Source organism: Gallinula chloropus (genome assembly GCF_964237585.1).
Source record: "Gallinula chloropus genome assembly, chromosome: 5".
Taxonomy (NCBI): Eukaryota; Metazoa; Chordata; class Aves; order Gruiformes; family Rallidae; genus Gallinula; species Gallinula chloropus.
Window position 1 is genome coordinate 39,171,852 of NC_140090.1, and position 13,111 is coordinate 39,184,962.

A 13,111-nucleotide genomic window follows, 5' to 3' on the forward strand; every position below is an offset into this window, starting at 1 on the left:
CAGAGACAGCACAGTGCTAAGTGCTTCGATTTTTCTCTTTTTTTTTCCTTTTTTTCCCTTCTCCTGTGACTGGACTGCTGTGAGAGCAGAGGAGGAAGGGCACTGGTGCACTGTTTGGCTGGAAGGTCCGAACAGAGTGGAAAGAAGTTGTGGGTATGTCTTCATGATTGAAAAGAAAAATCTCTATAATACAGAAGGGGATTTTATTGGGTTTTTTGGGGTTTTTTTATTAATCTGCAAAATGTTGGTAAAGAGTAAAATTCTAAAATAATCTGATGAATCAAAGATAATTAGGCCAAGTGTTTTTAAGTGAGGCAAGTTTGCAGTTTACTGAACAGTCTGATTTAATCAGAGCAAGGTGGTAGTTGTGCTGATAGGCAGTTTTTCAGTATTGAATCTCTGGTTGAGAGGAGTCTTTATATTGTGATTTTATTTTTTTTTCCAATGTAAAACCCAGGTGAAGATGTAAACACAGTATGAAATTATCTAAGAGCCTAAATGACACAAAACAGGGCAGTGAAATGTATTTATGGAGTCCTGTAGTCAGCATTCATTTTAAAACTTTCTTTCCAGCCTATTTGTGCTGTAGCATTTGGCTTCATCTATACGTGTAATACCATCTGTCTCTGAAATCTCAGTGAGAAGACCTTTACAGAAAGCTTGAAAATGTCTCTGTGGATGAAGTCCTACTGGGCACTCGAACATAAATCTCAATTCTGCAATTTCTTCCTCAGCAAAGCACATCTTCCTTTTATTTCTCTGAATTATTTCAGAATCTTTAAAATCTTTTACATAGTCTTCAACATGAAAATAATAAGTTAACTTCAAATACAATAATGGACTTTCCTGTTTTCTTCTGTGTATTGCTCTGCAGGTTGAAGTGGGGGGAAAACAAAACCAAACCCAGAAACACTCTTGCCTGGATAGATTTTTCAACATGAATCGTGCTTTTAGCAGGAAGAAAGGTAAGTGGTTTAGCTTATGTTTCATGGGAGACATAAATATCCTGTATAAGTTCTGTAGAATACCAAGAATTATATGAGGAAGTACTTATGAATAATTGCACCTTATTAAGTAGGTAGAAATGGGCTGTCTTCTGTAAGATGTTAATTCACAGCTAATGAGCTTTCTGGATTGTAAGGCTTATATTAAATTTAATATTTTATTGAGGGGGTTTTTTGTGTGCTTATATATGTATGTATGTGTATATATATGAAATACACTTTTTTTCTTTTTGTACACACCAAAGAATGTGTTGGACTTCTAACTTTAGAACTTCTAAATACTCTTCTGTATTTATTATATACGCTCATTGGGGTTTTATTCTTGGAAGAACTATTTTAGAAAACAGTATTTAATACACATGAAATATCTCAGGCAGCAGAATATCCCTTATCCTTAAGAAGCTGTTCTGAATTTGTAGCAATCTGAAATATGATGCCTTCCAAAAGAGCATCAAACCGCGAAATATTCAGAGTTATGTATGTTGCTGCTCTTCTGGCTTGCTTATTATTCTCTTTTTATGGACTGTTTATGAATAAACATGCGTTTTAGATGGAGCATTAGAGATGCAGCTTTTTTTACTGACAGCTTTATTGCTATTTTCCTCTTTTTATTTATAACGTAGAAAATATTCAGCAGGTTCAATATCTTTATTTTTCATGTTTTCTTTGAAAGATTCTTAAGTGTGACAAACACTGAGCAAGAGTCCCTGCTTGAATAGCTAGGAGTAAACTCAGCTAGAGTAAATTTAAATGTTTTGTTTATGTAACAAGAATTCCTGCTTTATTGTCAATATCAAAGCTGGAAGTAAAAGAAATCTGCCATGCCTTATGCTGTCATGAAATGACAGCATGACTGCATCCTTCCAAGTCTAGTGCGTGTATTTGTTAAAGCCAGATCAATCAGTGTAAGTAGTCTGGAATGTCAGTAGACATTGCTTGATCGCAGAAGGAAGACACTTATTCACAAAGGCTACAAAACCCGATGAAAGACTGTTTTATAGCCAGTAGCACAATGGATGCTGAGGAAGTAAGCTCAGTTCCATAGCCCATGCTCTTCTTAAGCACTGATATATTTTTTTGTAACAGTGCTATCAAGAGATCTGTACCTACCCGCTCCTCGATAGTTTTGCCTGGCTTCTTCCAAGTAATTTGGAACCATTTCAGTATTCTTTCAAGTTTTATTTATTACAGCTGGGAAAGAAACTTGGGTTTCATAGATTTTCTTTTGTCTAGGTGGCCACATATTTTTTTTCCTTTTTTTGTATGACTTCTGATAATACTTGAAACTCAGCCCCTCTGTGTTTCAGAAACAGACCTGTTGTGTTTTATGGGATATCTTCCACGATACTTTCACTTGTGCCCAGAGGTCTAAAATGCTCTTTCAATAATTCTCATTGCCCTCGGCAGCGTCTGCATCTTGCCTTTGTGGTCAATTTGTGAAGTTGTATCCTCAGATATCTGGGATCATTTGGGGGGTCTGGACTCAGTCCTTTCTGTTTCCACTAATTCTTCACAAGAAAATTCTTACTGACCTCACCTAACTTCTTGGAGTTTCATTTTATTCAAGGGCACTTCCTGTAGTGTTCAGTAGATGATGTGTGCTGTTCTCTTTACCCAACAAGAAAAAACTATAAAAGAAGCTGTCAGGCACAACAAAATGTGGTTCTTGTGGATTCTTAAAAATAATTCAGAACTTGAGCAACCAAAAGAGTTAAATACTGTCATCCATTTATTTCACTCGTAGTAATCCGCACATTTCCATTCTCCTATCCTTGGAGAAACACAGATTTCAAGCAAGCAATTGTCAGGAATAAGTGAAAATTATGTATTTTTCAGGCCAGTTGAAGTTGAGAAGATCTTGGCTCTATCAACATTCATGTCTAATAACTGCATTTAAGAAGAGGTTCAAAAACTTCAACTGCTGAATTTCCTTTACTGTATTTCCTGATTTTACTCCCGGACCTCAGTAGTACAATTTCCATGCCTGTGTTCAACGAGGTTGTTTGTGGGTCTCTTCTGTTCACAGGAGCGTGGCTATTTGGTGGAGTTAACTACGTGATTGCCATGACTTCCCTTAGCTATTCTCTCTAAATGTCCTGGTGGGGTTTGTGTTAATAACAAGTTTACATCACTCTGTTACCTTGAAGTTGCATAAGCCTACATGATTTTGAAGGGAATTTAAGCAGAATGTTATGTATGTTCTTGCTGCTTTGTTACTATGAGAAAACTTGTGAAAACATTTATGTCTCTATCACAGTATCAGGAACTTGCTTTTGTATGTGATCCAAGTTTGGGTCATGATTTCTGAAGAGGCCTCTTAATTTTTCCCTTAACTTTTCCTTTGAAGTGAGGTGCAGTAGCATGCTTACTTGGAAATTAGGTAGTGATAAAAATCTGTAGGGCAGATTGAAGTCTGTCCATCTTGAAATATGTTTGCATCTTGATAAAGTCAGTGTCTCTAAAGTACCTTAGGAATATTAATATAATTCTCCTGTAAGAGATCTTTATAAATGCTTTATTTCCTCATAAACTTTTCTCATTATTAGTTGTCATGGTTTAACCCTAGCCAGTAACAGCACCAGGTAGCTGCTCACCCCTCACATCCAAAGGGATGGGGAAGAAAATGGAAAGAAACTCGTCACTTAGAATAAAGACAGGTTAATAGGATAAGAAAGGAAGATAATAATAATAATGGTAACAATGTGATGCATGTGGAAGGGAATAAAAACCAACTAGATGCCCAGCCTGTTTCTCAACAGTGATCCCTTCTCCCAGCTAGCTTCCCCATTTACCTATGACATCCCATGTCAGGGAGTATCCCTTTAGCCAGTCTGGATCAGCTGTCCTGGCTGTGCTCTCACTTCTTGTACACGTGGTTGGGTGTGAGAAGCTGAATAGTCCTTGACTTAGTGTAGGCACTGCAAGTACCCATCAAGAAATAAAACCCTCAGTATATTATCAACATTGTTCTCATCCTAAGTCCAAGGCACAGCACTATACCAGCTACTAGAAAGGCAATCCACTCTTACCTCTGCCAAAACCAGGACATTAGTGTATTAGTATCTATTGACCTTATTTTCTACGTGATTGTGTGTGTATGAAATGTGTGTACACATCAGAAAACATTAACTATGGTTTTGTTTGAGTTTGGTTATTCTTTTAGTGAATGGAGGTGCGTCTTCCAGATGTTTGGCACGTTTTACTAACAAAAAGAGTTAGTATAAGAACTGGTGCATATAAGTAAACAAACATTTACTAGGATTTGTTGGGTTTTGCCTCACGAGAAGTGTGAAAGAAAACTACTGCTCCTGCTAGACAGAGGCACTTCTAAACATGGAATGACTGTAATCCAAACCTTCTAGGAGTTAAAAAGCGAAACTTTTTGAGTGTCTCAAGAATAGTGCCAAAAATGTAGCAAAGTGTGTCTACTCTGGGCTAAATTTATCAGTAAATTGCAATCTATGAAATCCAGTGGACTTCAGTGAGGTGGTGGAGGGTGTAAATCAGTTGAATTTAGTTCATTCTTTATTACACCCCAGTGGTCCCCCTCCATCCTAGAATAAATGTCAGCCTATGTTTACATATGGCACAAAGTTCAGTGCCAAGGCTGCTGTCCTATGCAGGAACCTGAATTTTCTAATGTTTTCTTTTTTTCCATATGATGGTAGTTCATAAGGTTGGTAATTGGCGTCATGTTATCAGGTCATGAGATGTAGATGGTATTCATAATGCTAAATGGAATATATTGAAGTAATAACCTGTCATAAATCATAAGTTTCAGCAATAACATTTCTGTTCAGTGGCTTTTTATGAGTCTCAGTTATGAGAGTGTAGACATATGCATTTAATGGACAGTATCTGACATATAAAAAAGTGCAATCAAAGTTTATGGGATGCTCTTTTATATGAATGGACTGGCTATAATATGATCTTTATTTTTATTTATGTTGAATTCCAGATTTGAAAAATGTTTTATTGTGTATTTCTTTTTTTGGGGGGGTGAGTAGACAACAGGTGAAGCCCCAAAAGAGCAAAAGACGGTAAGTATAGTCCTAAAGCAAATATTTTTATTCTGTCAGAGCGTATTTTAGTCAGTGATTTAAATAAATTTGGGCTATTGTGGGCTCAACCTCTGAATTAACACTAAGGATAAAAACCACGGAGAGTAGATACTCGTATCCTTTTTAGAGTGTCTGTAGCTACAAATCAGGATTACGCTTTGAAACTTGCTCCATAGGATTCATGTTAGGTCTGCACAGATGAGACTAGTTTTTCTTTTCTTTCTGTTAATGTGAGAACAGGAGGATAATTTCCTGTTGGCTGTTTTATCTGCATTATCTTTGGAAAGATATTGCGGAAGTCATCATATCTATTGCCTGCTTTAAAGAGTATTCTAGGCAAGTTAACAATGATGTTTACCACAATAAGTCTTTGTTGCATCTGCAAAACCTCAGGAGCTTCTTTTAAGAACACACACACCGCTTAACCATAAAGCACTAAATACTGACTTTAGAATGGGAACAGGACTGAAGGAGTCCTAAGCTTTTTGGTTTCATCCCTATTAAAATTTCTGCAGCTTCATTTAGGGAATGTTAAATGATTTGCACAGTGGTTTGGCAAACATACAAGCTAATAAATTCTTGATGTAAGTTGTTACTAGTGTACAGAGTTCTTGTCCAAGTGTACTAGTACAAGTAACTTCCCCGCAGCTAAAACCTAGAGCCTTAGGCTGTGTAGGTAAGATGTTTGTTCACTGGATAAATGTCTAATTAAAGACAAGAAAGATGCATTACTCCCTGTGAAATTTGGGTGCATACCAACCATACCTTGATAAAAATCACAATGACTGCTTTGTTTTTTAAGACTCTTGGAAGCTGCTGGAGAATTGCAAAGAACATCCAAAATATGTAACAGTGTTTTGTGAAATCAAATGCTTTAGGTACATGAAAAGATGCACTGTATGTATGTAAGCAGATGCATTTTGTAGTTCTGAATGGATGCTGCCATTACTTTCCTCTCTTTCCAGTATTAAAAAAAAATTTCTAATTTAACTGTATTGAGACTCACATTTCTGTTCCTTTTTTTTTGTTGTTTTGCCCTACAAAAGTGAAAAACACAAATTTCATGATTTAACAGTTTGAAATTCTTCCAAAACTTGTCTTTTAAATCTTAATTGATACTTTTCCAAACTTATTTGTAGTTATATACTGGAATAGTGGACTAAAATGAATACAGAAGTGAAAGGTGGAGTTGTAGGCTTGGTCTGTACATACTTAAAATTAAAACCATGTGAAAATATGACCACTTAAATTATGCTATACCAGTAATCCAGTTTTCAACTTCAGCTAGTACCTTTCGTCAAAGACACAGTGTAGCTCATCCTGTGGTAAGAACATGAGAGATACAGGCTAAATAGTTAAGAATTTTTTTTCTTCGTTTTCCCATTATTTAGGAAGTTGAATTTATTAGAAGTTCCTTACATCAACAAATTAGAAATGCAAAAGCAAAGATTTACTACTAATCCTTGGTTAGTTGCAGTAATATATTATTATGGTCCTATTTTCCTTCCTTGTAAAACCTACATACTAGCACCTGTATCTTAAATATATATAACATAAAATGCATCAGTTACGCAGTGAGTGCTACTATTGGAAGAAATGAAAATAGCTGATTTTTATTTTTTCTTCATTTTGCAACTATGTCAACTTGACATTTTGTGATATCATTTTGCTGTTTTAGTAATCAATTGTTTAAAACAATTTTTAAGGTCCGAAATAGTATAAGGACAGAGAAAAGCAAAACATTCTGAAAAGCTCACTCTATTCTAGGGAGATACAGCTCTGTTGTCTTGACAAAGAATAAATACATCTCCAGAACATTTCATATTTAAAAGAAAAAGAAATAACAAAATGATTTTTGAATTATGTATGTTGATGGATATTTGCCTATACATGCTTAGGGCAGAATCTAAGTCATCATTTCAACTGTTTAATCATAGTAGCTTGGTAATAACTTTTAACAAATTACTGCTGTAGACATGGATTGTATTCAGTCATTCCTGTAGAAGGTGATTGGAACAAATACTGTAGCTGAATTATAGAAGAACACGGGTAGATCATTGTTCGTTAATAAAGTTTTTAGGTATTGCATTCGGATGAAAACTGGTACAAAACATTAAAGCTCAAGGCTCAGCGTATCAGCTCATTTGTTGCCTGCAGCAGTCAAGAAGACAGATTCCACCGTGTTGTCTGACTAACATGAGCAAGGTTTGTGACAACCTGCCTTTTCTCCTGTGGGGTAGGATAAAGGATATAATTTCACAGGGTGATAATTCTTCTACATCCTATTGTGAAGTTTTTCTTTACTTACACAGATATAGATAATCTAGGGAAAATGAAAGATATAGATACATATATACACACACTGAAGCAAATAAGCCCTTTCCTCCCTGAGGCATCCTAGATGTAGCACTGATCTTGTGGGATGCTCTCTTCTTCAGGAGACTGTTATTAGGCTGATTGCCATACAAGATCTTCCTTTGCACAGCAAGTTCTGTAAAGCAGGAAGAGAGAGTTCGAAGACTACTTCCTTCTTTTAGTTCGGAAAATATCCATTCATGTCAGATATTTTGATTCAGTAAGAAATTAAAGGCTTTTAGTTTCTACCTTCAAAAATTTGTTGTATTTTTACCATAGCACTAAAAAAAAAAATTGTTGAAATCATATTCTTTTCTGTTCATTGTATTAAATGGAATGGCCACTAGGTCTCATGCTTTGATAAACACTTTGGAACTGTATTGAGTCACTTTTAGCCTGCATGAATTACTAATGATAGTGGGGTTTAGTGAAGCAGTTAACCAAACTCGCACTGTTGAGCATTGTTTTGCCATTTAGAAAATAGTTCATCAATGCCTCTCTACTAAATCCATTCTATAATATCTGTGGGCAGCAATGTATGGAGAAATTAATCTCAAAGGGAGAACAATTTCTTGGCACTGTTACTGCTTTCCTTTTTGGTAGACAAATGGTCAGCTGCACTGTTATCTAACCTAATATCATCCTCTGCTAAGTGCAGCATAGTTGTTCTGGGTGCTTTATGAAGTCCCTCAGTCTACTGACTTCAGCATGTGATTTGTCAGTTTGTTCCTCTTCCCCAGGTCTCCCAACACTGCTGAGCACTCTGAAATGTCTCACACTGATGCTTCCAGGTTCTGTGATGACCAAGCACTTAATGTGAAATGCAGACTGTAAAGGATATGCTTCTAGAATGGGAGGGGGCTAGTGTGATTCACTGGGGACTAGAAGGAGTGAAGTCTCAATTCCGAGCACAGTTAATCCTCTGACTGCAGAGTTGCCCAATACCCTGCCTCCACCCTTGCAATTCTCTGTCAAACCACACAGTTTCCAAATGTTAATCTTACAGAGTTTTTCCACTGTCCTTAGGAGACCAATGCATGTTGGCAGGGAGCAAAACTTCAGAAGATTTCACTCATATCAGATTCTCCTAAAAGTTAGATGGGATGCTGTCCTGCTGCCACAGAGATTCTCTAAAAGCCTGTGCTGCACTCATGCATGCCTTGCTTGAGAGGTGTTGTGTAGATGATAAACTAATGCTCTTTTATGCAGGGCTAGGGTTTACCCTATGTCCTTGAATTCTCCACCCTTTCTCTCATGCAGTGCCACTATGTTTGGCAAAACCACCGCATGCTTAGCCTTTTACCTCTTGAATCTCTTGTACCTCATTCAGGCTAAACTCTGCATAGTCTTTAATGGGCTCTGGCACAAAATAAAATTGTCAAAAAAATAACTGAGCACCTTTTTTTTTAAACTTTAATGTAAAAGCTAAGGCAACCTAGATTAAGAACTTCAGACAAGATCTGAGATAACTGGAATTTTCACCCACTGTGACAGCACGACTCTCACTTAGCTTTCTACTGCTCTTATGTTAAATGCATGCAGTTGTCGGTTTTGGTTTTATCTAGGCTTTTGGTCCTTGCTTCAGGACTTACTGTTTTATTTATCTACGAAGGCTCTAAAACTCTTTTTGCAACATAACTAATAAAATAATCATATGAACTGTGATTTTTCCATTGTAGGTTTTCATATTTTGTTTCTTTGTATTGAATAATTAAATATGAAGCTGTGAAAACCTGTTTAAAATTAGTTTTAAAACTGAGGGATCATGCAAACTACAAGCCACATCTACATCAGGTATTTAACCATATACCTGTTTTACAGGTTTTCTTTTTTATTTTTCCATATTTTTCTGGTTTATTGTATGCAGAATCACTGAAACTTGGTGTTTCTCAAATGCAGTAAAATCAAACTAAGTCTAAGCAGTATTTCAAACAGCTGCTTGAGCGGGGCATAAATCCAAAAGCAGGGTTTACAATCCAGAAGGTAACAAACTTCTCTATAACAGTTGGTGTGATTTTTAGCATGTGTCTGCTATCAGTGTGAGTTTTATCTTATATTGCTATGGTTCAGCATTAAGAGCTGTTTCAAAAGTGCCACCATTCTGTGATTATTACCTGCCTCTAGGAAATGGGCTTCCAACATCAGTGGAAAACTTTAGTAACCCATGCTACAGTGCCTGCAGATCTACATCTGGGTGTTGGTAGTGCTGCTTGCTGACTCACTGTTTTAAACAATGGCATGAGATTCATAGAATCCAGGCATCTTTTTGGTAGCTTGCTTAGGTATTGATTTCCTTTTAAGGTGAGAGTACCTGTCCATATTTCTTAATCTTCCCCTTAACTACAGGTACCTAGAGTTATGTTTTCTGACAGCATTATTCCTTGCTGGAATCCCTATATCATTACAGTTTGAGGTTGGTAGCAAGTGGAAGATTTCATAAAAGCATTTAATGTCAAGCTTTGTACTTAATAACAGTAATATTGGGAAGATTGCTAGCTGTTTATTTAAGACCAGCACTTCAAAATTGGCTCTCAAATTAAGTAATTTCTCTTCAGATTTGAACTTGCCCTGCTTGGGAATGGGAAGAGGGAAGGAAGAAACATTTGCAAGGAATAGTTTTACTGGTACTTGTGTAGTCAATCAACTATCCATAAAATTGCTTTAGAAGCTATAACCCTGTCAATTGTTCCTGCTAGCACTGAGCACAAAATGAATGAAGGACTGGTTTTGTTCTTGGAGGTTTTTCTTAAGGGGTTCAGTGTTTTATTTTTACTAGTTTTTCCTATCTGAATTTAGAAATATGACAGAATCCTTGCTGAAGATAGCTAACAGCTGATGTGTAAGAAATGGGTAAATAAAACATTTGCATTAGCACATTTCAGAGTCAAAACTTGCTCTGTGTGGGTCTCTGCTCTGCTGCAGTAGGCATGGTGGGACAGAGAGTTGTCCTGCCACTGCCATCAGCTTCCTCTGCTGTCCTCTGCTTCCTCTGAAGAAGCTCAGCTTCCTCACCAGTCTGCTTGTCTCACATTCTGCAATGGTCTGACTGGAAGTAGCATGCTTACAGTTAGCTGTGGGGTTGTCAGGCTTTATTGCCACATTCCTAATTCACAAAGATTGTTACTTTTTACTTGAGGAGAGAATCAGCCCACTCTAAATAGAGATCAGTTTTCAGATCTTAACATGTTCTGGGAAATGAATGTGGTTCTCAGTTCTGGTATCCCAATGACAAGCCACAATTGAAAAGAAGAGCCACTTCAGTGTATAATAGTACTCCTGGGTGCTGCTAAATGGACAAATCATGCTTTCTGAATTAAAAAGCGATAATATCACTCTTTGGTAATGGAGCTGAACATTGCTGTCATCTAAAATTAAATTTGCTTAAAGAAGAAAAAAATACCACCACCTTTGCAGTTTTCATCCTGTTACTGTGGTGACTATCTTGCTTAGCAGTTCTCTTGCCTCTCTATATTCATAACCTTTTACTTACTGGTTTAGTGCCAATAATTGTCACAGATTTTGGTCTTGACCGGTTTGAAGTGAACAGGATTTCTTATGTGTAACTCACAAAAAAGTCCGTAATTTGCTGTAACTCCATCTCCCATTAAAGGGAAAGAGAATTGTTGGTGAATATCCAAGGGTAGAAATTTGCTTTAAGCTGTTACTCCGTGTCTTAATTCAATAAAGTTCCAGATTTGTAACTTAAATACATTCTAATTAAAACAGGAGTGGTCTCATGCTAGAAAACACTACTAAATATTGAATGTGCCGAGTATAAAATATTACTCAGTGTTTCAGCATCTTTCGTGTGGTTGTTAATACTATTTATGATTTTGGAACACCTTTTCTTAAATGTTTTCAAATGAGAACTTTAAAAACAGTTTCTAAATTCCCCATAACAATAAAGTTAATCACATCTTTGGAATCACACCTTAAATGATACAGAATATTCTAAAAAGCTATTGAAAAATAAGGAGGAAAGATGTATTTCACAAATGATGAACTCACAGCACCATATGAACCATGAGGTGGGACAAGTAAAACAATAGTGCACCTTTATGATGTGAAAATCATTAAAGGAAAATATGCAACTTCATTTCGGGTATGTAAGGAAATACACCTTCTTTTTTCTTTTAGAAGGGTTAGGGGTTTTTCTGTCTGTTACTACTCTGATAATTTTTCCAAAGTAATTTCTTTTTGTGCTTTTAACATCTTGATAATTCATCAAAAAAACCCCACATCATAAAACCCTTGTCATTAGAAGTGCAACATGCACCCAGTGCTTTAAGCAACAACAGCAGGATGGAGAAAACACTGATTTGAGGCAGAAACAGAAAGCATCCTTAGACTAACAAATGTACTTGGGGGGAGGAGTTGGAATTCTTACGGTAAATCAAGTCAGTCAAAAAGGGAAGTGTGTCCAAGAGAAGTAACCATGTTCTTTCATGTAAATGTCTGGGAAATTGTGAAATACGCTGTTTTTCCCTCCAGCTGCAATAACTACTCAGACAGATACCTGAGTAAAAGGAGAGTTGTCGATGTTTTCCAGATAGATGCTATAACAGTTTAACTATTGAATAACCTATTCAGTGCTTCTTTTATTTTGCTTTTCTGTAGACAAAACATGGATGCACACTCCTGAAGCCTTATCAAAGCATTATATTCCCTATAATGCAAAGGTAAGAAAATATGAAGTTACTTTATCCTCTTACCTTTACCTTACCTTTGCTTTTCATTTGAAAACTGCAGAGACGTGAATTAGCCAAATAAAATAGCAAAGAAAAACTTAGTAAATGTCTCTTGCAGATGAAAAAAAATGTGTTTCTTAAAGAATGGCCAGTTGATTCTTGTTCTGAATTATTTGATGGTTTTCTGGAAAGCCAGCAAGTGTTTGTCTTCTGCTTGATGCTCTGTTTCCTTTTAATGGATGCTAAATGGATGGAAATTTTGAATGGAAAGGAATTTAACATCAGGCTGCATGCTTATAATGCTAGGAAAAATTAAAATTAATAGGACAAACCTCTTTTAACAATAGCAAAGGCAATGAAGAATGATCCTTTCTGCTGGATGTGTTGAAATGTCAAATACTGTGGATATATAGTAGAATAATAATGGAAATTTAGCACAGTAAAACCAGAAGTATTACTTTTTATCCAGTTACAATGTAGTTCTGCAATAGTATTTCAGTTAGTCTAACAGGCGTTCACAGAAATTCACCTCCCCAGAATAACAGCTGAGAAAATGGCTTACTATAAGGGGGAGGGAATATGCAGTAATCAGCATAACACAGAGTAAAATGAGTCAGCAGCTGTTGTCTAAACTGGGAGGGATAATTCAATAACATTTCCACCATGGTCTGTTTTGGATGAAGTTCTCATATGATTGGTATTTTTTAATATAAAAATAAAAATTGTTTCACAGGCTGGGACTCAGTTTCCTATACTGGTATTGCCTGCTGTATTGTTTGCAATTTTATTTTCCTTAGTATTGCCAGTGAGCAGGTGTTTGTAGTGGAAATTTGAGTCTTGTTCTGCTAGTTGCCAGGTGAACATATTTTATTCTGTGTGCTCTCAAACTGAATTTTTGACCAAAGGATGTACTGCCATTTAACTTTGTAGCCTTGCCAGACACCTTGGCTTTTATATTACAGTTTTTGGGAGGAAGGAGTACTTGCTGGGATGACTACAACAT

At 36.3% G+C, this 13,111-nt stretch overlaps 1 protein-coding gene across 1 annotated transcript in view; it reads left to right on the forward strand.

Annotated features, from left to right (window-relative positions):
• Window positions 1–937: 937 nt before the first annotated feature.
• GULP1 (GULP PTB domain containing engulfment adaptor 1) overlaps window positions 938–13,111 on the forward strand; it is a gene marked incomplete at its 5' end in the record, with an annotated part of 74,206 nt that continues 62,032 nt past the window's right edge. Inside the window, 2 exons of the mRNA XM_084264580.1 lie at window positions 938–965; window positions 12,038–12,099. Coding sequence (XP_084120706.1) covers window positions 938–965; window positions 12,038–12,099 — 90 coding nt within the window. The remainder of the gene's footprint in view (window positions 966–12,037; window positions 12,100–13,111) is intronic.